Source organism: Alligator mississippiensis, chromosome 4 (genome assembly GCF_030867095.1).
Source record: "Alligator mississippiensis isolate rAllMis1 chromosome 4, rAllMis1, whole genome shotgun sequence".
NCBI classification, from domain to species: domain Eukaryota; kingdom Metazoa; phylum Chordata; order Crocodylia; family Alligatoridae; genus Alligator; species Alligator mississippiensis.
In genome coordinates, this window is record NC_081827.1 from 136,453,466 (window position 1) to 136,477,521 (window position 24,056).

Here is a 24,056-nt window from a genome sequence, read left to right on the forward strand (position 1 = left end):
ACGAGGTCGAATGGTCACAAACTACTTCAAGATCGTTTCAGGCTGGACATAAGGAAGAACTTCTTTACTGTCTGAGCCCCCAAGGTCTGGAACAGCCTGCCACCGGAGGTGGTTCAAGCGCCTTCATTGAACACCTTCAAGATGAAACTGGATGCTTATCTTGCTGGGATCCTATGACCCCAGCTGACTTCCTGCCCTTTGGGCAGAGGGCTGGACTCGATGATCTTCCGAGGTCCCTTGCAGCCCTAATGTCTATGAAATCTATGAAGGTGCTATGTGTTATATGGGTACAATACCTTTAAAACAGATTTGATACCGTTGAGAGCCAGTCTGAAAGTCTACAGTTTCATTTGGATTTGCTAGAAATAAATTCTCCAGATCATCAGAAGTTAGTGAGGAACCTCCGGGGTTTCCATCCTGTAGAATGGAAAAGATTTAAAAAAAAAAAACACTGGTTAAATCTATCTAGAGAGGACAAACTCTATATAACTACTTTTCTTCACTCCCTGATAAAGATGAGCAATGAATTCTGACCTCTGCTGGTAAAGTCATAGAATTTATATCATTTCTGTTTGTGGTAGGGAAAAAAAGACAAGATACTGGTCCTTTCTAAAACAGAAGGTTCTTAATTGCTAAATAACACATTTTAAGATGCCTAGTTACTCAATAAGTCCAAACCTAGCAAATGCTGTTAGGATGCACAAGTTAGTATGCATCAGAGGAGACTGGATTGCATACATCCTCACAAGTGAATGACAGGGATCTTCAGGATGGCTTCTCACCTGTCTTCCATACTCAATCCACTGGCCTTGATCATTTTTCCAATACCAAATCCACTTTGTCGTCAGTATGAATTTTGGAGGTTTTGTAACAGATGATGGTGTAGAAAGGCGACGAAGTTCAGCAAAGGCATACATCATTTTTTGAAAATTGATGTTCTGAAGTGGTAAGCTATAAAAGATAAATTCAGAGAATTCATACAAGAATGAATGCTGCATATTTATTCTCTTTAGCCCAAATCCCTTCATAATATGTGGCCATCTGTGTTTAATGCTGCTTATAAAAGGAAGATGTCTTTTGCAATATGTACCTGTCACAGACCACTGAGGTGCCCTGCTCCTAAAGAGGGAAAACTGCTAGGGAAAGAGCCCTAGCAGTGAATAAGGAGCCCAGCTGTGGGTTGCCAGGGCAACCAGAGGAGGTCAGCTGACCAGAAGGGGCAGGGCCTGGCTCCCTTATAAACCTAAGGAGCTGAGGCCAGAGGCAGTTCCTTGCCAGCAGCTAAAGAGGAAGGAGCTTCCTTAGCAAAGATGTGAGGAGAAGCCTGACCGCAGGTACAGCCCAAGTCGGGTAAAGGATGGCATCCCTGGGATGTTTGAGCAACGTGGTTTTAGCTGGGTGGCTTTAAGTTATGTTATAGCCTAGGGGCTTGTGTTTTGTTTTGCTGTTTATTGCTGGTGGTTTGGGTGAGGCTATTAGGGGTTGGAGGAGGCCTCATAGGGGACCCACAGCAGTGTGGGAACCCCAGCGCCAGCAAGGGTGCAGCACTCGGGGTGCACTGACCCCAGCCCCAGAAAAGGGGCAGTTGAGAAGCCCCAGAGAAGGGGGCGTTGGGGAGAAGCCCCAGTGCGGGCATGGTGAGCCCCGGAGAAGGGGGCAGCATTGCAGTGAGCCCCGAGAGCGGACGGCTTTACAGAGAAGGCCCTGCGAGAGGGCTGCGTTACAGAGAAGGCCCTGCGAGAGGGCGGCGATACTGAGGAGGGGCAGCATTGTGGAGAAGGCCCCAGAGAAAGGGTGTGGAGAGAGACGGGGCCACGGAGGGCCCAAGCGCCAGAGAGATTGTAGACCTGGACAGAACAACGTCTATTCCATCTGCAAGGCTTGGGGCGTGGTATTGGGGTGGTAGGAGCCATGCATAGCCCCTAAGGCTGGGGTGCCCCTGAAGCACCCATTGTAGAGCAGGACCCACGAGGGGTCTGGAAAACCATGGGGTCTTAGTGTCCGCCGAGAAGTTACCAAGAGGGCGTAAAAGGCAGCCTCCCTAACATATGTGAACATCAAAGACGTGGCGGGCGAGAATTTGAGGGTGCCCTTGGGCCAACTTGGCACAGAAAGGGGGCTTTGAGGAGATCACGGCCCTCCTGCAGGACCCCGCCGTGACAGTACCAGAACTACAATAGTTTCCCAATTGTTGGGATGTCTTGATTCAGGAACCTCAGATCCTTCTGACCTGAGCTGGTTTCTCAGTGTTGTCCTCACATTTGCAGTTACAAAAACTGTGGCCACATTTTTGGATTCTGCAGGCTGTATTTGGCCTTCAGGCTGCACTTTGAATTCACTGGCTTTTAACTCTAGAGAAGCTTTAAAATATAACTGGGGCTAGATTGGTTCCTGTTCTATTATGAAAAGTACTTCAGAAGTCAGCCTTCTTTGGAGGACACTGCCAAAAATACTTGGCAAATCCCTTTGCTTTCTAGATAGACAAAGTGAGAATATCTAAGTAACCACTGATGGTCAGACCTTGTCTTCAGACCCAGTGCACCATGGGTAGAAGGATAGGTACTTCTAAGATGGAGCATCCCAACAAGCAATTAACAGGAAGATAAGGAAGGTAAGTGATCAAATTGGACACTCCCATTCTTCACAATAAGTGCTTCATAAAAGTGTCATGTGCATTTTGGGTTTTTTACTTTTTTAAAGTTGGAAAGTTAGAGATGCACCAGATACCACATACATTAATCTATAAAATTATAACCAGGACTGGCCCTAGCTATTTCACTTGCCCGGGGCAAAATATATATTGTTGTCCCATCCATCTCTCATATTCACATAGCTTAATGGTCAATACCATTAAAAGCCACTAACTCTTAACTCAGCTCTGGAAATCCCCCCCCTACCCACTCCTTCAATTCCACTACCTTCAGCAATTGCTCTGTGTAACCAAATGATGGGCCAGTCCTGATCTTCAACACACTGTACAGGTTATTCCAAACAGGCAAGCATTGTCATGGTGCCATCTGCTGTCTAGGTGTTCTCCATTTTCCTTTTCACATTTTACTTTCCCCCCCATCTTCTCCCAAATCCTGTTCACTGAAAAAACTCACTGACATTCTTAAGAGGTCAGTAAAGATCTTTCAGCAGAAATCTTCTCCATGGGTTTTAACACAGTACTACAGGTTACTCTTACATGGCTTAGCAAAAAAGGATCCAAACACCATGATACCTGCTATTATTCGGGTCACAATAGGCCTTTTCAACTTCCTCCATTTTGGCAAGGTCGTTCCAATTTACTCCATTAAATACCTGCCATCGATAAGGCAGATGGTAATGAAGCATCCTGCATTTTTCTACAAAGAAAAGGGAAACATGGCAAAAGAATCGTGCAACCTTAAAGCAAACCAATGGCAAGACAATGAAATGAACCAAGAGGCAAGCAGCAGCCAAATCCTTTTTATCCTCTGTCCTTTCCCGGTTTTTGATTTTTATGCCCATTTATACTGGGGTAAATCAAGAGTTAATCCATTAATGTGAACTTTGCACTTGAGACTACCAGAGTACAAACATTTCCTCTCTGATTAGGGAAGCAGCATAAGCATGATTAAAAAAAAAAAAATCAATAATTAAGTCCTAGAATCCACACACATTTTGTTACCTAGGTATTGACTCTGGCGGAGCTGAAACCAGCAAAGTTGAGAATAAATTTGTTGACCAATCACTTATGACACATCAGCACTTATCAAAAGGGCAGATGTACAGCATGAAGCAACCAGGGAACCCTGGTGATATAGTTTTATTTTTATTTCTCCCTCAGTTTGTAAAGGAGTTTCGAGGTCAGTGGCATAACAGAAGATAAATATGGCTACCATCTGACACGCACGTTCATCTGTAAGGACCTGTTATAGGTACTGATATACATGATGGCTTCATAGTTGAGACAAAGAACCTGATGACTTCATGTTCTTGTTGGTTTTTTTTCTTCCCTCTTTAAAAAAATTAACTTTAAAGTATGATGTCTAATGCCGAAAGTACTCTAACCATGAAAATTCCTGTGTAATACCTCCTGCATTGAGCAAGTTCTGAACTGGAAGCCTTATCTCAGTCTTTGGCTATCCTCTCAATATCTTCACCACTCTGACCATCTTTTTGTATTACTGACTTGGGACCAATTGGGCACAGTTATCAGCTAATGTACTAAGACTCACCCCTACTAACTTAAAATGGAAGCTTTCACATCCCTTTAGTACCAGTCGGACACCAAGGGTAAGTTCTGAGTGATAGCAGAGGACCTTATTCACAAGACTTACCTTTATGTTTGCAGAACTTCCAGATGTGGAACAGGCAAATCTCATTACATTTATTCACATCACTGCTCCTAGCAGTTTTACGAGCAGAGAAGGCTTTTGCGGCTGTGAGAGAACAGAATCCAGATTTTTATCAAACTTTATTACTCCTGTGTATTGGGCTAAGCCCTTTTACTGAAAGTAGGACTAGGCAGTAGAGTTAGAACAGTGGTGCTCAATCTTTCTGCCCCACAAGCAACATGAGTGGCATGGGGCTCATCTAAGGGTCAGATTCCCCTCCCTGTGGACCAGTCTGGCTGCCAGGAACCTGCCCCCCACCACCATTGGGATTGGGCCAGGAAGGCCTGGTGCCATGACACCCCCCCACCCCCCTCCTGCCCTTACGCACCAGGGAATAGGCCCCAGGGGCCTGGCACTGCCCACTCCTGCTGCACAGTAGAATTGTGTCCTGGGGGCCTGGTGCTATCACCTCTTGCCCCCCTTCCACATCAGGATTGGGCCCTGTGCTGCCTCCATGTGAGCATTGGGCCCTGGGGCCAGCACCACCTCCACCTGGCCCTGCGGGCCACATGACATGAGGGCCGTGGGCCAGATCTGACCTACGTGCTGGCAGTTGAGCACCCAAGTTAGAAAGCTATGGAGCCTCAGATAAGAAGTTCAGAAGGGGGAGCTAGGGGCTATGTAAGCCTTGCAGAGGCAGAAGCTCAGTCTGACCTGGGCAGAGCTAGAGGCAGGCGATCTCTACTGGGAGCTGAAGGAAGCAGAGTTGGGAACTGGAACCCAACTCAGACTGTGCAAGAAGTAGCTCCTTGCATAAAGCTGAAAAGCAGGACCAGAGATGAAGGGAACTATACGTAGACTCAGGAGGGCCCAAGCTGACAGAAACCAGTGGGACCAAGCAGGAGCCTGAGGAGGGCTTTTAGAAAGGCTCTCCCAGCTGCAAATTAATTGTAGTGGAGTTTTGCTCTCTGCACTTTGAGCCCTGAGGTATGGGATTGGCTGAAGGGAGGCCACTGAGGGTACTTGGGGACGGTAGTGCAATTGACAAAGGAGGCGCGTAGGGATCAGCTTGAGGGGCACAGGTCCGGTGAGCTGAACTGAACTTGAGAGAAATGATCCCAGGGAGACAGAACTGAGGGGCAAAGGAGTCACTCTGCTGGACTGGGGCAGCCTCCCAAATTCAAAATTAACATCAAAGGTATGGCAAGTGAGCACAGGGAGGCACCCTGATTAACCAAAGGAGAAGAGACAGGTATTATAGTGGCCACCAGGAGGCATTGTATCTACCTTTAGTGGGGAGTCCCAGTTACACCATGCCAAACAAACAGCCATGGAAAACAACTTGCAAGTGAAAGAATTATAAAGACTTGATTCTCTCCATGTTATCTAGGAGACCATAAGGAGCTGCCTGGGCGTGGTGCAAGTCATGGCTACACAGCCCTCATTTCACAGAATCATAGAAGTAGGGTCGGAAGGGACCTTAGATCTTCAAGTCCAACCCCCTTCCTGGGCAGGAGGAAAACTGGGCTCAATTGACCCCAGTCAGGTAGGCATCAAGCTGCTTCTTAAAGACCCCCAGGGCAGGAGCCAGCACCACTTCCCTTAGAAGTTGGTTCCAGATCGTAGCCGCCCTAACTGTGAAGTAGTTCCTACAGATGTCTAATCTAAACCTACTCTCCAACAACTTGTGGCCATTATTCCTTGTTTTCCGGGGGGGCACTAGGGAAACAAGGTCTCCCCAAACCCTTCTGGTCCCCCCTAGTGAGTTTATAGACAGCCACAAGGTCCCCCCTCAGCCTTCTCTTGTGAAGGCTGAACAGGTTCAGGTCCCATAGCCTCTCATTGTAGGGTCTGCCCTTCTGTCCGTGGATCATGCGGGTGGCCCTCCTCTGGACCCTCTCAATGTTGTCCACATCCCTCTTGAAGTGGGGTGCCCAGAACTGGACACAGTACTCCAGCTGCGGCCTGACCAGTGTCACGTAGAGGGGGAGGATCACCTCCTTGGACCTACTTGAGATGCACCTGTGGATGCACGATAAGGTCCGGTTAGCCCTGCTGACCATGACCTCGCATTGTCGGCCCATGTTCATCTTGGAGTCGATGACTCCAAGATCCCTTTCTGCCTCTGTGCTCCCAAGAAGGGAGTTTCCCATCTTATAAGTGTGCTGCTGGTTACTACTGCCCAAGTGCAGCACCCTGCACTTGTCAGTATTGAAATGCATCCTGTTTTTGTTAGCCTGCCCCTGCAACCTATCCAGGTCTTGCTGCAGTCTTTCCCTCCCTACTAATGTGCCCACCTCACCCCAAATTTTGTTATGATCAGCAAATTTGAACAGGCTGCTTTTCACCCTGTCGTCCAAATCGCTGATAAAGAAACTGAACAGTGCGGGCCCAAGGACCGAGCCCTGGGGGACTCCGCTGCCCACTTCCCCCCAGGTCGAATATGACCCATCCACCACCACCCTCTGAGTGTGACCCTTCAGCCAATTAGCAATCCATCTGACTGCGTAGGCATCGATGCCACAGTCGCCTAGTTTTTTAATGAGGATGGGGTGGGAGACAGTGTCAAAGGCCTTGCTGAAGTCCAGAAAGACTACATCCACGGCGACACCTGCATCCAATGCTTTTGTGACCTGATCATAAAAGGCAATCAGGTTGGTCTGACATGACCTGCTCCTAATGAATCCGTGCTGGTTGCCCTTGAGCATTATCCCCGATGCCGGCCCATCACAGATGTGCTCCTTGATGATCTTCTCAAAGAGTTTCCCCAGGATTGAGGTAAGACTGATGGGCCTGTAGTTGCCCAGGTCCTCCCTCCTCCCTTTCTTAAAGATGGGGACCACATTGGCTATCTTCCAATCATCTGGCACTGGCCCGAGCACCATGAGTGCTCATAAAGCTGTGCCAAGGGCCTTGCAATAACCCCTGCTAGCTCCCTCAACACCCTGGGGTGGAGAGCATCTGGACCTGCTGATTTGAACACGTCCAGCCCCTCCAGAAGCACTCTAACCCGGTCCTCCTTAACCTTAGGTCTTGAGACATTCCCCTCGAGTCCATCTTGAATCATTTAAATTGCTGGCATTAAGGGCAGGGGGACAGGAGGAGGGAAAAATGCACAACTGTAAAATACTATATAGCACAGGGAGTGGTAACTTATGGCCCTCAGGCTGGATCCAGACCTCAAAGATGTTAGATCTGGCTCAGGAAGGTCTGACCTGGTCCAAGGCAACATGGGGATCTGGGATGCAGGGAGCTGTGCCAAGTCACCTGTCCTCTCTGCAGTACAGACACCTTCAGCTCTCAGGGCTGAGAGGGAAGAGGGACAGAGACTTTCAGCTCACAGCAGGGAGGTGGGTTGCAAGCTCTGGCCTGGGGCAGCAAAATATCGCTGACCTCTGATGTTAGGCATTGTAACTGCCATCCTAATGAGCTGCCAAGCCACCCTTTGAGGGGCTAATGGAAAATGGATGAAGGAAATCTCCCATCTCAAGAGTGGGACGAGGCACTGGGGTTCTGCAATAGCCTCTGGTTCCTGAAGATCTAGAATATGAGACTCCTAGAAGCAAATCAAACCCTCATCTGTGCTCCAGTCATTTCTCAGCTCCTGTAGCAATGTTAGCCCTCCATCATGCCACTGTAACTGAAGTCAGAACACTAATGACAAACAGCTTTTGGACCACACTCTTACCCAATGGACTTCAATTAAATCAAGCTATTTTTTTTTTTGCCAGCTGACAATCTGGCTTGTAATGGCCAATGCAAATAAAAAAGGCAGGGTAGATGTGCATCTTATACACTGAGGTGGGCAGTTATTTCGGCTGGAAGACCACTTCACAAGTTTTGGTGAGGCATCGGGCACCGCAAAGATAGCCCCACCCCTTGATGGGTGCCCCACCCCAGTCACCATCTTGCGACCGGAAATCCTTCCCTCCTAACCTCTGATCTTTCTCCCCTCATCTAGGAAGTACTCCTTCTGGAGGTGGAGGGGTGTTCCTTGTACATTGTGGGTGTAGGGTGTGGTTGGGGGGGTATGGGTGTGCGGGTATGGTGCAGGTGGGGTGTGTGTATGTGTGGGTGTGGGATGTGTGTAAAAGGTGTGTGTGCTTGTGGTTGACAAAGGTGTGGGGTATGTGGGACTCTTACGTGTATGTGTGTGGGTATGGGGAGGGGGTGTGAGGGGTGGATGTGTGTAGTGGATATGGGATGTGTGGTTGGGGTGTGGGGTGTGTAGGACAGTATTGGATGTGTGTGTGGGTATGGTAGGGGTTGAGGTGTGTGAAGGGGTGTGGGTCCGTGTGGAGGAATAAGTTCCTTTTTGTTGATGAGCCTACAAGCTTCACTTCATAAATCTACTGGATACAAAAAATCATGACTTAATATAGACATTGGATTTATGACACATTACAACTTGCCTCATCTGATTCACCAGGTACCTGCCTGAACTTACCATTTACACATTTTCCCCCTACTTCCTGTCCTCCCCTCCTTCTCTACCCTTTGTCTTCCTAACTTCCACCTATTTACTTTTGCCCAGACTGCCTCTTTTCTACCTTGAAGAACTCTTCTAAACTACAGCAGTATCCCATGCTTACCTTTTTGTATTCCTTCACCCACTATTTCCTCTTCTTTTCCCCTCTCCCTTCTCACTTTCACTGACCGACGCCCCCCCACCCCTCCAGTCACACTTTTAGCTTCTTTCATTCCTTGGAGATCTCAGAACACCAGAGACTTCCTGTGATGGAGCAGCTTTAGTACTCCAACACTTTAAGGGCTGGAGCATGCAGCCGGCAGGTACCTGATTAGGGTGGCTATTTTAATGCCCAGCTCTCAAGGCTGAGGCAGCAGTTTGCTGCCAGCCAGCATGGGAGGAACATCATCCTGCTGAGCTACCACTCCAGGAACATCTCGGAGATAAGGGTCAGGGCTATGGGGAAGGAGGAGGCCCCTGGTCCTGGGCATGACCAAAAACTGCACCCTGCTGGGGTAGGGACGCCTTGTGGGACTGCCTGTGGTGGGGCAGTGTCGCTTAAATGCTGGGACCATGAACCTCTCCAGTGAAAGGCAGGTAGGGGCACATAAACCCCAGTCCCCACCTTCAGGTGGGTATAGTGAGTGAGCAAGGGGGGGCTGGGTATGCTTGCAGAAGCTCCTGAGTCCTAGAGGGGTGGAGGAACCTGGTGAGGTGGGCCAGGCAAGCTGGGAAGCAGCACCTGAGCCTGCAGGGGTGGAGGACCCTGAGCCCTAGAGAAAGGGCAGATTTGTTAGGGCCAGGTATGCTTATAGGGAAAGACCTGAGGCTGAGGGGGATGTTTGATCCAGGACCCCTGAGGAAGGGGCATCGTGGCTCAGGGTGGGGCTGGAGGCAGAGTTGGTCCAGAGCTGACTAATCGCCCAGTTCCGTGCAGATGAGGGCCGCGAGAGAGGCCTAAAAGGCTGCACCAGAACTGGCCAAGGCATGGAAAGCAAAGCCTGATGGCCCTACAGGGTCACTCAAAGGAGCAGGGTGGTATGAATGTGGCCCCAGAGGGGGTGAAATGATAGAGGCCCAGTGAGAGAGGGCGGAGAGCAAGAGGCCCCAATGAGATGGGGGCAGTGTGTGTAACCTGCAAGAGCAGTCTGGGAGAGAGACAACTGTGTGCCCAGTTTGGCTGGACCTTGATCCAGAGATTTAACAAACAGTGAGACGTGCAAGGCATGGGACATGTATAAGGGGAACTTGGAGCATGTACGTACTGCCCATGATACAGCTGAGCACTCGAAAGGCAGCCTCCCTCCTAATTAACATCCTAATTAAATTACAAAAAGGCATGGCAGGAGAGTGATGCGGGCAGTTTGCCCATAGACGGGAGGCAGGCTGATATTGAGATTGGGCCTGGGAGCATGCCCTTGTCACACTCCCTAAGCCTCAAGAAGGGTGCTTGTGCCCAAATGCTTGAAAAGAACTTTTTTCCAACTACTCAGTTGGTCTAATAACAGATATCACATTTACCCAAAGAGCCTTGCCTGCCTATGCTCGTAGGCCAACACAGCTACAACCAACAACCCTGCTATAGATCTCTGATTCAGTTAGTCTACAATGTATCCGTCTACCCTGCCTTCTACCTGATTTCTAATATAGCTAACTACCTTTCTCTGCCAGTGCAATGCTGGACACTTCTGTCTAGAAGTGGCATGTTCTAACTGGCATGTTCCTTCCAACTAATTAAATGCTAATTCTATTACCAATGCTTAGCAGCAGCTTCCTATACAGTAGTCACTGGCAGGAAATACATTATAAGTACCAAAAGAGAAACAGATACATATTGCATAGAGCACTCTCCAATACACTATGACACGTCAAGCCATTGTTTGCTGCTTTTTTGTGAACAGAGCAAATGCTGAAGCTAAAGGAGGATTCACTTGCAGTGAATTTAAATTCTAAGACCACCCTTAAGAACAAAAAAGAGCAGACAAGACTCAGAGCAGCCAGATGACATGCTCAACTGGCACCCATCTCACTTTACCTTGTGATGTTGATGCTTCCGATGAAAAGGCACATGATGGAGAGGTAGGTGTACTGGAAGTTTCTGTAGACTCATTTTTTTCTTTATTGCCAGTATGTACTTTCCTTTTATTTCTAGCTTCTTCAGTATTGTTGAGAGCTAGAAGCAGAAAAGAACCGGGGGGGGGGGGGGGGGGGAGAGCTTCAGTAAGCACATAAGCAAGAAATGGCCTCCATCCATCCCATCTAGGCAGAGGAAATAGATTGCTCATGCTGTTCTTTAAGCCCACCTCCTGGTCATGACTTACTTTTCCTCTGGCTTATTTCCTGGCTAAATGTAGCATGCTTGTGATCACAGATCAGTTGGATGTTTTGAGCCGCATTATCATTCACCCCTACTGGTGTCAGCAACGTCAGTGCTTTTGAATTCAGAAGGCTGTGGGACCTCTTGCAGTTGGGAAACCTACACTGTCCATGGAGAAAGTGCCGGCAAATGTGAAGTTTGGTGCAATTATGTTGTTCAGCGCAATTCCCTTCGCCTCTGTTATAAAATGGGCAAACCTGTCAGAAAGGAGGAGTCAAATGCAAAATGTGAGACACGTAGAGACATTTTTTTCACTATGACTCCTCTCTTAATCCAACCTCCATACAGGTTCTAAAAAGGAAAGAACAAATATAGTGTGCTTGAGATCAATTAAGGTGTCTGTAATCTGCTTGCATTTCTGGAGTAGCTAGTTAGCAAGAAAGGAGTTTTAAGCCTGCTCAACCATTTTCAGGGACTGTAAATGTTAGACAAAGTTACCAGGAGTAATCTGACATTTTTCACCAGTTTCCCTCTGGCTCTTTTGGACAGGCAAATATACTAATATATGTCAGTGAGATTGACCCCCCCCCCCCCCCAGTTGGCGGGACTGGTTGCAGGGGGGGCACATGCCCCCCTGACTAAGGTGGCACCAGTCACCCATGGTATATGTTAGTATTATTTGTTGTACTGCAGCAATGTCTGGAGGCCTTAGTCATGGGCTATAGTCTCACAGTAATAGGTGCTGCACAAATAGGCAACAGGAAGACAACTCCTACCTCAAAGACGTTACAATGTATAATATGAAGTATTATTTCCTGAGGCTTTTAATAGCACTTAGCACATAGGAGCCCCAGTCATGGATGGGACCCCAAAGGACTACAGTAGCAGAAATTATCATCTGGACCCTACAAAGGCTGTCTTTTCCTCATAAGACTGCATTTTAAATAGGCTTACCCTAGGACAGCAATGCTCAACCTTCTGGCCCCATGAGTTGGATGAGTGGTGTGGTATTACTTTGTGAGTCAGATCCCACATACAGGATCAGACTGCAGGCCTTATCCAACATGGGGTCAGCATGCAGATGCAATTTGGTGTGCTGGCCTGGCCAAGCATTGGCATGATCTAGTGTGCAGGGTCATGTCCAGAGCCATGGAAAACCCCATAAGCAACAGAGAAGCAGCAATCAGTGCTGCCACTGCTTTTCTGCCGCCAAATTTCTGGACCTGTGGGAAGACCCATGGGCCAGATAACATGGCCTCACAGGCCAGAGCTCAAGCACCACAGCCATAGGCCGACAGTTCCCAACATCTTTTCAACCAGTGGAATATTATCAATCCTCAAAATTTCTCAATGTATACCTTTGTGAACCAAAATTTGGAAAGGTCTGTATGCTAGTTTGTTTTAGTTCTAGTGGCTTCTTCTAAGGGTGTCTTACTTTGGAATGAGAAGGAAACAAGTTATACCTTATTAATCATGCCACTTCATGACAGATTGGTGTTAAATTACATACCAACACCTAATATAAAACTGCTCAGATGGAAAAATAGAACTGAACTGAAAAGTGACTATTTTTACTATAAGGACTTAAATGGTACATCAAATAATTAAAGACAAAATTTAACATTACCAAAATAAGCTAATAGGGCATATGGAGATGCCTTATCTTTGTCTGTTTTATCTGCTCGCTGAACGTGCAAGGACTGATACCCCCAAAGCATAAAGGAATTCCCATAGGTCCTGAATGAGGACACTAGTGACCTACTCTGCTACTCTGGCACAGGGGTACTGTCTACCACATGGGGAAAGGTAGTTTTGTGGAGGCAAAATTTCAAATATTCCTCCCAGAAAGGGAGGAGGCATCTTCCTTCCAGGTCACCTGCCATATGCCTTCCTCACTAACATGAAGTATGTCCCTCTTCCAGGAATCCTATGAGACCAAACTATTAAAAACTATTTCCTTTTCATTGCAGTGGCAGAGTACTGGAAGTGATCTGGTCACCCTGATTTAATCTTTGGTATATTATAAGGCTGTCTTCAAGTATCCAGTTCTGTGCCTCGTAATTGGTTGTGAGGGTTCGGAGAGGCAATTCTGGTTGGAAGTGGCAATCCTAGGGAGTCTTGAGTAAATGGTTGTATGCAAACTGAAGAAACTGGCCAACAAAGCCTGACCCAGGCCTAGGATCCACACTCCCTTCCATCTGAAGTAGGAGGAGAGCATCTTTAGCTCTGCCCCTGCTAATGAACACTGCACAGAGATTACATGGAAAAATAAAATAAAAATAAGAAATCCTCATACAGTGATTTCCTGAGAGAGGAAGATGGGAGTAAAAAAGATGCTAATCCTGTTGCTTAATGAAAGGGTGGAAATGAAGGGAAGACTGTATGGGGAAATTAAGAGACCCAGAATCTATTTCAAGCTCACCCAGATGAGCCTGGGCACGCACTTATGCCTCAGTTTCCCCATCTAGAAAATGAGGATAATGATGTTTCATACTTCTTTATAAAGTACTTGAAGATCTCTGGATGAAGAGTGATGCATAAAAGCTAAGTTGTTGGTTGTAGCCATGTTGGTCTAAGGACATAGGTAAGCAAGGTTCTTTGAGCAGATGTGGTATCTTTATTAGACCAACTGAGTAGTTGAAAAAAAGTTAACTTTTTTCCAGCTACTCAGTTGGTCTAATAAAAGATATCACAGCTACCCAAAGAACCTTGCCTGCATAAAAGTTCTGGAAGGTATCAAATAATTAAGTCTATATAAAACCTTAAATATTACACAATAGGATGTAGTAGAATGTAGTCTTTGTAACTTGAATGATTCCAGTTCAGTTTAGAAGCCAAACCCAGACTTGTTCTGTGTGGATAAATCTGGCTAGTAGGAAGAGGTAGATGCCTAACATGAAAGCCTACAACAGAGCTGTCCAGCTGGCAGCCCACATGGTATTAAGCCTCCCTTTCCACCCTGGGCTCATACCCAGGTGCTACTCAACCCCTAGCTCCAGTTGCAGCTGCAGCCAGGAACTACAGGCTATCCCTTCCCTCTTCCAGATTCAGATATCTGCCCCTGCCTGCCTAGGGGAAGAGTGGAGGGAAATGGGGTGTGCAGGGTGGGGAGAGGGCAAGGGTGGAGTGGTATAGGAAGAGGGGAGGACAGGGGGCAGCGCTAAATGGCACAGCCCACAGTATGTGTTGAGATTGTGGTGCTGTGCAGAAGGGGAACCTGTGACTGGGGAGCTGAGAGTAAGGCTGAGGTGTCCATATGCTCAGGGCAGCAAGGGGGGGCCCCACATCACATGCATCCCCAGGCACCCATGGCTTCAGCTGGTGAGGCCCGCAAGATGTGCAGCCACCCCAGCCACTTAGAAGTCAGGACAGCACTGACATAGGGTATAGATATAAAAGACCCTTGATACATTATATGAAGATGACCCATTGCTGCGTTTCTGCTCTTTGGAAGATCTTTATTCCTTTAGTTGTCAGTCCTTTTGCTTTTATCACTTCTGCCAAATCATTTTATTTTCTCTCTAGCAGTTTCAGCACTTTGTGCTCTCACCTAAGTTGTTTACAAACTTGCCTGTCTCAAAGGAGACTGGACACACACCTTGCTGGGGTTACTTCACCCCAGTATTACCTCACAAGGTCCCTTCCAGCCCTAAACTTCTGTGAATCTGTAAATATCAACAACCCTTTCATAACTAACCCAGGTCCAGGCACCTCTACATCCATGTCTCATCAGACATTGAAGCTTCTCATTTCAAAAGTAAACCTGGTAGATCTTTCAGTTTAAAAAAAAATGTAGTTTCAGCTGACTAGATACTGGAATACAGCAAAAGGTCTATCAGTTCCTTAGGTCTCCGGTAGAAGTATCTAGAGATCAGTAAGACGACTCCAATGAATTTGAACTAGGAAGATCTTTCATATATCATCAGCGTAGATTCTTGAGGGGACAGAAGTTGGTGACAAAAATATTATGAGGCTCTGCAGCCCAGGACAGAGGTTAACTAGAATGATTAAGAGTGTTCAAGTCAAGCAGATCTGTTTTAAGACCTAGGACTAAAAGTGTTTATTATATAATGGAGAAGTCAGGGCTGCACAAAAAGATAAATGCTGGATCTGTGCTATCACTCTTTTACAATAATAAAAGGAAATAAATATGTGCTACCAGTCATAAGGCAGAAGGAAGCTCATGGACAAATCTGACCCAGTCTGTAAACAAGGCCTTGAGGAAAGAGATAAAGGAACCAGGAAATGCAATGTTATATGATACATGTAGATTGTTCCTCTCTCGTGCATGCATACACACAAATAGATATTTGGGGCAAATTACACATATACACATGCATGCAACAGGTACGTATTTGGGGGCAAATTACATATACACATATATATTTTGGGCACAAATTACACATACAAACACATGTATTTTGGGGGCAAATTAAGGTCAGAGCCAAAAGCGCACATGGTATTAAATCCACAGGGGATACACCGCCAACAGCCAATCTAGAATGGCAAGCTCAGACGACCAAATGCTGGAATATTAGCTTGTTCAAAAGTGCCTTGGCTAACAGTAGAAGTGTGATTTGTCCTGATGTTTCTGCCACACCCTTGAGTGCAATTTCCCCCAACCCTTCCTTAGTTGGTCTTGCTCACCCTCCCCCACTGGCATCTGTCTGCTAATCTTTCTATTTGCCTTATCTCTGCCACGTCAGCCTCTGCCATCCCTCCTTCCAGAAAAGCTGGCAGCCATGTGAGAGCAGAATGATGGGCACCCCTGTGCTCTTACACAACACAAACAGAACAGTGTTGGAAGAAACCCAAATCCAGTTAAGAGTTAATGAAAAAAAGCATTGGGCACAAGGGCAGCTCTCATTCTGTGTTCATTCCCTGGCATCCTCCAGCTTGGGAGGATGCATACTGAAAACAACAGCTTCAGTCTGACATTCGACATTGAGGAGCAGGCAATGGCTGCAGAGGGCCCAAACATTTTATGCACATCCCAAACATTTTATGCACAGCGTCTACCAGACCAGAAAGGCAAAAATGTTTTTTGTAATAACCACATAGATTATAGAATGAAGCTCCAAACACTTTGAAGAGCATAAATCAGGCTGGGTACAGCTTTTGTTTCCATTTTCAATGTATTCTACTGTTTCAATCATCTTACTTCATAAAGAAGCTTACTACCCTAATGACTTCTAATCCTGAATGAAAAGTGATTAACATGCTCATTCACTTTTCTGTGTATCCCACATATCAAAGCTACTCCTGGTGGTAGCTACCAACATCCTCCAAAGTCACAGGTCTTTCTAAAAAACACCACCAATGTATCCTCCCAGCACCCCTGCCTGGTAGGTAGGCATTACATAGTAATTCACTTTATAAATAGAAGTGGAACCTCAAGGACAGTCTGATTTAGCCAAATGCTCAACAAGTCACTTAAAGGGGAAGAGAACACAGGCTGTTCCACCTTCAATTCAGTGCTGTCACTTCAACATCATCCCCTGCTGACCCTCAAATATATTCTGGGTAAGAACCAAGAAAGTTTCAAAGAGCCACTCCCACCAAAATTAAATACTCACAAATACAAATGTAAACAAATTTATAACAACTCTTATAATGAAATACAGGAAAGAGATAAATGACTAAACAGTACAGATAAGACATATCACGCAAGTGATTAAACATTTCTAAAATGCACGTTTATCTAAAAGCATAACAATTTTATTAATATTTAAATAAAATTAGGAAGAGGACTTTTCACCTAAGTTTCATGTTAGAGCTCTTATCTTAGTTCATCTGTAAATGGGCTATTCCTCATGAACCAGAGTTCACAGCTAAAGAGCAAAGATTCCTAGATGAACCCAGATTTTTTTTTATTCTGTCACTTAGTTAAAATTTCAAAAAGCTTAATAAATAAGGTAAAAAAAATACAAAAGCATTCCTACTAAGTGTTTCTCTAATTCAGGGACATAAAAGATATGGCCTATAACCCAGATCTGGCTCACAAAGTCCTGCTGTCCAGCCCCTGACTCTGGCCCTGCATCTAAGTTGGCCCACAGGAGGTTCAACCTAATGTCTGTTCCAGCTGCTCTGGGACCTGTGTCACACCCACACACCGTGTCATTCCAGGATGCACATCATACATGGCACCTGGAGCAGGCACTGCCCTCCCTCCCCACCCATGCAGCACAGTTCAGGGCCAGCCAGAGGGACACCACATGCACTGCAAATCCTGAAGCGGCCAGAACAAAGTGCTGTGTGCAATGGGTCCACCATGCAGGAGACTGTAGGGAGGACAGGTTACGTGGCCCAATCCAGCCCACAAGCTGACTCCTTGCCACTCACTCATCTGGCCCCAGCAGCCAGATGAGCTTGATACCCCTGCTCTAATTAACAATCATATGATTGTTCTTATTCTATCTCTAAGCTATACCTTGTCTAAAATTAGACTTGTGTAACCATTAAATGCACTTTAAGCAACTTTCACAAGACTTTTAACCTAGTTTTTTTCCAATCCATCTTTTTTCAGTTTTCTAAAATGGCGCATGCTTGGTCACATTCTCTGGCCTGATCATTTCATTTTCCTCTTCTCTTACCCAAACTTTGGTCAAGTAAATGCAAACAAATGCTATACCATACCACCATTAAGCAACTTAAGACCTACTGAGCTATTAACATCTAAACCCCTTATTTCCCTGCCCCTCCACCACACCTTAACTAATTAGCCTCCTCGCTGTACTTAAGAAATCAACAAGACTTACATCAGGGAGGAGAAAAGGATCATTTTGAAGGAGCAAGACCCGCAGCTCATTCTCATTGAGGCCGGAGAGATCATTGGTCCTTAGAACCTTTCGGTTCTCTTCTGTGGTGATGTCATGGCTGTACTTACATGACCTGGGAGAGAACAAGCAGAAAATCAAATACTTGGATTTTCAATGTGTGCCAGGGATTACAAAAGCAACCACATGAAGGTAGATGAAGGCAGAAAAGAAGAAATCTATCTTAGGTATTTGCTAAAGGTCTTCTACCAAAGTGTCTGAGCACCCTGGGCTAGCAGTGGTGGATTATCAGACAACAATTTGTCAAGAGCCAAAAAATATACACAAAGATAGAAAAAGGAGCAGAATATGACACACAGCTTGTGATTCTTGGTGACCTTGGAAGACAGAGAAGAGATTTAGAGAAAGTGTCTGAGTTAACATGGAACATCCCCAGCAGAGTCCTGCATAAAGCTGAGAAGGAGAAATGATGGACAATACTGGGATGACACATCCCTCTTTTCATTCTTTATCTCAGAGTAACAATAGGCCTTTGCACTGACAAAAACCAAAACAATTGGGAAGGCTAGAAGAACCAAGCCAGATCTAAACAAGAATGAAAACACTAGACCAATGCTAATCATTAGTCCCACTCTTCTGAAAAGTGATGAATTGTAGCCCCAAAGTGAGGCATGTTAAAACAACAACGGAAAAAAAACTGGGGTTGGGAACATTTTCTGGTTGGAGGCTAGAAAGACCCAGCTCCCCAGAGTGGGCAGGCCTTAGAAGCCAGCCACCTGTGCTGCTTCTCCCAGCTACCTGACTGGTGCAGCAAAGGGAAAGCTCCCCCTCTACCAAAGCCCCCCCACCCACTATGGCACAGTTTGGACAAAGCCCTACTGCCAAATCCAACCAAAGCCATGGCTCCACAGGCAGAGTCCAAAAGCTCTGCAGAACGTAGGTTGCTGACCCCTGAAAAAACCTTCTCCTGTTACTGCTCAAATTAGCTAGTCTTTAGAGCAGTGGTTCTCAACCTTTTCAGATTCAAGAATACACACTGTTAGATTCATAGTACCCCCTGGAAAATGCCAGCACTTAGCTTTCACTTCAAAAAATAAAAGAGCAAATTTTTCTGTTGCAAAGAATTCATACAACAAGAGATCACAATGGTTTTGACGCTCTGGGTTTCTATTTGAAATTTCTTCTGAATCACATGCAGGTATTTGCATGCAAAACAGTGCTAATATTGAGTGGCACCTGGCAGCACTCTGGTTATGAATCACTGCTTTGGAGATTACCTTTATAGGCTGTGGCTGACTGTTGAACCTTCTGATTACATTTTCCTTCATGCTGTGATTAATCATTCTAACCTCTCTTCTGTACAAGACCATGCTTTGGCATTTTTTCTCCTAATCCCAAATTAACACAGCACTCTGGTTTTGTACACAGCTTTATGAGCAAATAAGGCAAGAACTCTGCCCTACAGAATTTAGGAAGGCCCCTGGTCCTGTATTAGGACTTTCCAGTATAATTAAGAACAGAATGAGCTTCATACTGTGGTGACATTTATACAGGTTTTGCTCATGGAGTCACATTCCATTCTAGATCTAAAATAGCAAATAATGAAATTTACCCAAAAGAATTTGGATATTTGTTGTAGAATAGGCCACTGTTAAATTTGCCATCATAAGAAAAATGATGTAGTGCCTAAAAAAGCAACTATATTCAGGAACTGCTATTTTTCATACCTTCACCAATATATTATGTAGGTCTGCATTAAAATGCAAAAACATGTGAATATCTATGTATAGAAATAAATCAATAAAAGGTTACAAAATACAGGCTGTGACCCTAATAAACAAAAAGTGTTTAAAAAACTCCACAGCATAGTTTTGCACATGGTGTGTAGACACATCCAGTATATTTTCTTTAAAAGGAATCATCAGAAAAAATAGGTTTGCCAATTCTTCTCATATAGAAAATTTCCCTGCCAGGGTATCATAGTGGTTTTTCTTTCTGACGGGGTAGATGTGCAAGCCTGGCTGAGTTATCCTATACATGAAATATGGTTGAAGGGATGAAGTGAAGTGAGGACAGGGCAGGAAAAATAATATCACCATCAATAATCATCATGAGGACTTAGTATTCAAGAGTGTAGGTTGTAGCCGTGTTGGTCTAAGGACATAGGCAGACAAGGGTCTTTGGGTAAATCTGGTATCTTTTATTAGACCCACTCAAATAGTCTGACATAGTATTCAGATTTACAAGCAGAGTTCTTTCTAGGCTCTTTGTTCAGCTGAGCAGGCTTCCTATAGGCCCGCCAATCTTCACTGAAGAGTGAAAAAGTGGCACATGCCATTTAACATTTATCCAATTGTTTATCCTCCTCCTGGGGGACAGGAATGGATGTCATCAGTTCCCATCCCTAGGGCTAAGTATCAGATCACATTCTATTGTCACCAAATTCAAGTTAACCCTTCCAAGTCCTCAACTAATTTTAGGATTCACAAGAAAATCTTACAATGCTTCACCGGGGCAGAAACATCAGGTTAAAGTTTTGGGGCCTCAAGAAAGAATATGTTTAAAAACTTCAACTCAAAAGGGCTGTTAATCCCAGCCTGTTAAAAATTTGCGAATCTCTTTCAACCTCCTCCACTGCTTTCTGTGATTCAGGCTGAAAGAGAGTAATTCAGACTGAAAAAGAAGGCAATTACTCAACATAAACATAAATCAAACTCTCAGCATAAATGAAAAAAGCCAAGATCAACTTGGAAACTTGTTTTTCAACAGTTTCAACCTGGAAACAGACCACTTGGGGGCTCTATCACATTCTAATGATTTATTTGTACCCTTGAATGTTTTATTATTTCGAATGTTAGGGAGCAAAATTAAACTAGGGCGAGTGATAAAGGTCAGGTTGGCTTGTAGTGAGGGAGGGATGTTTATGCTGTGGTATGCTATGTGCATGTTGGCCCTGTTCTTTATTTGTAAACTATGCAATGTTGCTTTGGTTTTGTACCAGGATTTCACTAAAGCACCTTCATCCTCAACTCTGAATTAATCTAGGTAATTCTCTCATTTATTTGTATTAGTAGAAGATGGAAGGGACTGATTCCTACCACCACTAGTCCCCAGAATGATCCACATTAAAAATCTTTAAGTGCTTTTTATTTTTAATTTGGAAAGTTTTGAGCATTGTTTTCCTTCATAAAGAAAACCTAGATAAAAAGATTGCAGCCCAATTCTAACGGGCCTGGGAAGGGGTGTAGGAAACAGGTAGTTTTCAATAAAATATTTAAGTAAAGAGTTAAAGAAAGAAATTAAGCTTTTTCAAGATAAGAAAAAAAACATAGGGTTCCCTGTCTGGATTCTGAACCAAATATGCATACAGATAAAGGCAAGAGATTGACCAAACACAAATGTGTCTTTTAAAGGGAGAAAATGCTATCAACAAATATGATTTACAGAAAACTTATTATGTTAATAAGGTTTTTAAAAGTTCAAAGCAATAAGGCACTCCCTCCTATAGAATAGCAGGTTCTGTACTGGTCCCTGCTTCTTAGCTATGATACTGTAGTATTAGAGGGGTTTAAAAGAGTCCTGCATACAGAAATCCCCATAGGGTAATTTCCCTTACAGTCTGCATAAAGAAATCCCTCATAAGGTAAAAGGAATGGGATTACTTATATTAGAAATCAGAGGAACAGGAATATATAAAATAATGAAATTAGGTACAGAACACTCTACTCGCTGTCTCACAGCAGAACTGAACACTCAATCAAGCCAAAAAATGGCAAAGTCAAAACCTGATCAAAAGAAGTTGCTTCTTTCCACATAATTTATAATTACACTGTAGAACTCTGCTACAGGATGTAGATGAAGCCAAAAACTTAGCAGGAGCCAGAGGACTGGACTTTGTTTTGGAGAGAAATACCCAGAAATCAGTTATTCAGTTGATGTTGCTATTTTAATGATACAAAAATGGGAAATAAAAGAGTCTCATCATGCAACTATAAAACTGATTTAGCCACTAGAGTTTGGAATGAGGCGTAGGGTGGGGGTAGACTATGTGGCATTGGCCTCCTGCCAGCTTCCTGTGCTTCCTCTCAGCTTCCACTTCCGGGTACAGCTGAGAGACAAGCTCTTGGCCTAGATGGCGTAGGCCAGTGGTTCTCAACCTTTTTTGTACCAGGATCCATCTGTAAACATCGATGGCCAGTCCCAACCTAGTGCCCCTCACTCCCAACTGGCTGCCCCCAGGCCCAGCCCCTGCAGTGTGTGGGGTAGGAGTGGTCACAAGCAGCCCAGAGCTCTGCTGGCCTGCAAGGCAAAAGCACAGTTTCCCACATTTTTCTCCTTTAAAGGAGAACCCATTTTTAAAGTTTGTTCATGACCCTTTCATATATTCTTGCATCCTACTTTTGGGTCGCGACCCACAGGTTGAGAAATGCTGGCCTAGAGTCTGATCTAGTAGACAGCTTTCTACCTTTTTTACTCACAGGCACCCCTAAGACCCTCTGTGCCTGGGGCACCAGCTGGCCTCCAGCAGAACAGCCCAGGGGTTTTCACACCATGGATGGGGTAGTCAGATGTTTGGCCCCAGAACATTTGTGTCAGTGACCACAAGGTGCTGGGATGTGATACCACTTCAAGTAACCCTACAGGAGCATTCAAGGCTGGACAAAGGAAGGGCATCCAGCACTGGAAAGCCCATCTAGCACTTTTGCCAGCTTGGTCCCCTAGAAAGTGTCAACCCTTGGGCTCGATCCTCTAGAAGTTGTGACCCTTTGGACTCAATCCCCTAGAACAGTGGTTGTCAACCTTTTTTGTACCAGGGCCCATTTGTAAACATCAATGGCCAGATCTGACCCAGTGCCCCTCACTCCCGACCCGCTGCCCCCTGCCCCCAGTGCGTAGGGCTGGGGGTGGAGGGCTGTGGGATGTGGGGGTCCCAAGCAGCCTCTCACAGGCTGGGACTCTGCCAGCCTGCAAGAGAAAACCCACGTTTCTCTCCTTTAAAGGAGAATTCAGTTTTCAAGTTCGTTGATCCATTTTTCGAGTTTGTTAATGACGCTTTCATATATTCTTGCCATCCACTTTTGGATCGCAACCCACGGGTTGAAAAACACTGCCCTAGATGTCAGTGCTTGGGCTCAGTCCCCATGAAGACATCACTCCTGGGTTCAGTCCCCCAGAGGATGTCACCCGTTGGGTTTGGTCTCCTAGAATTTGTCACCCCTGGGCTCGGTCTGCTAGAAGACATCAGCAAACACAGGCTGCTCCCAGCAGAGCCCCTAGGTCACGTCAGGCCCCGCCGCGGGGGCAGCACAGGAGCCCGGCGAGGCGGAGCGGAAGGGCCCTGCAGAGCTCAGCTGCCCCAGCAGCCCTGCCCGGGGCCACCCCCCGAGCGGGGGCGAAGTCAGAGGCGCCCGGCCCGCCCGCCCGCACTCACCGCACGCGGCACCTGCCCATGAGATGCAGCTTGCAGAGGTGCAGGCGCTCGCAGCCCTTGCACTCCTTGCGCACGCAGAGGCGCAGCGGGGTCACGGCCAGCACCTGGCAGGTCCCGCCGGCCTGCTGCAGTAGGAACCGGCCCGGCCCCGCGTCCCGCACGATCCGGCCCAGCTGCGACTCGGGCAGCTCCACGTGCTGGGGCAGCTCCCGCAGGTCCAGGCTGCCCCCGTGGGCGCACAGGGTCTTCGTGAGGAAGGGCCACACGTCGCGGTCCGACATGCTGGCGGCTGCCCCGGCCCGGGCCGTGCTGCGCTCCGCTCGGCTGTGTGGCGGCAGCCGCCCCCGGGCCCGGCTCCTCCTCCCAGCCTGCCGCCGGGAATCGAAAGTGAAGAAGGCAGCGGCTTGCGCGGAGCGGGGTGGGGGGCCGGCTGCGCTCTGCCTCGCAGCTGTGTGTCCCTCGGAAACGCCCGCCCCGCCTGCGGCTTGTCCCCCCACCGGGCACTGGACTTGTGGCCTGGGGGTGCATCAGGCACAGGAAGACTCCAGGGAGGGTCTCGCTGGGCAGTGCCCACTTGGAAGGGGTTGGTGGCCTCCCGTGGCACTCTTGTTATGAAGCCTTGACCTCCACTCCTGTCCCCTTTGCGTTAGTATTTGTCCCAGGGAGTCAATTGTCACCTTTCCTGTAGCCAACCGCCTGAAGGAGGCCAATAAGTTCCTTGGTGGGTCTTGGCCCACGGCACTAAAGGTGACAAAGAGGCCAG

At 46.4% G+C, this 24,056-nt stretch overlaps 1 protein-coding gene and 1 long non-coding RNA gene across 2 annotated transcripts in view; one reads left to right on the forward strand and one right to left on the reverse strand.

The window, feature by feature from the left end:
* The window catches only part of LOC106736859 (protein mono-ADP-ribosyltransferase PARP12), a 40,269-nt gene extending 16,605 nt beyond the window's left edge, over positions 1 to 23,664 (reverse strand). Inside the window, exons 1-8 of the mRNA XM_006267890.4 lie at positions 23,294 to 23,664; positions 17,845 to 17,977; positions 11,091 to 11,343; positions 10,805 to 10,942; positions 4,305 to 4,406; positions 3,224 to 3,347; positions 783 to 951; positions 297 to 417 (exon numbers count right to left, since the gene is read on the reverse strand). Coding sequence (XP_006267952.1) covers positions 297 to 417; positions 783 to 951; positions 3,224 to 3,347; positions 4,305 to 4,406; positions 10,805 to 10,942; positions 11,091 to 11,343; positions 17,845 to 17,977; positions 23,294 to 23,574 — 1,321 coding nt within the window. The 5' untranslated portion in view covers positions 23,575 to 23,664. The remainder of the gene's footprint in view (positions 1 to 296; positions 418 to 782; positions 952 to 3,223; positions 3,348 to 4,304; positions 4,407 to 10,804; positions 10,943 to 11,090; positions 11,344 to 17,844; positions 17,978 to 23,293) is intronic.
* LOC109281902 (uncharacterized) lies at positions 1,201 to 10,842 on the forward strand. The gene is made up of 3 exons (XR_009461866.1): positions 1,201 to 1,334; positions 2,478 to 2,611; positions 10,671 to 10,842. It is a non-coding gene; the product is annotated as an uncharacterized LOC109281902 (long non-coding RNA).
* Positions 23,665 to 24,056: the final 392 nt, after the last annotated feature.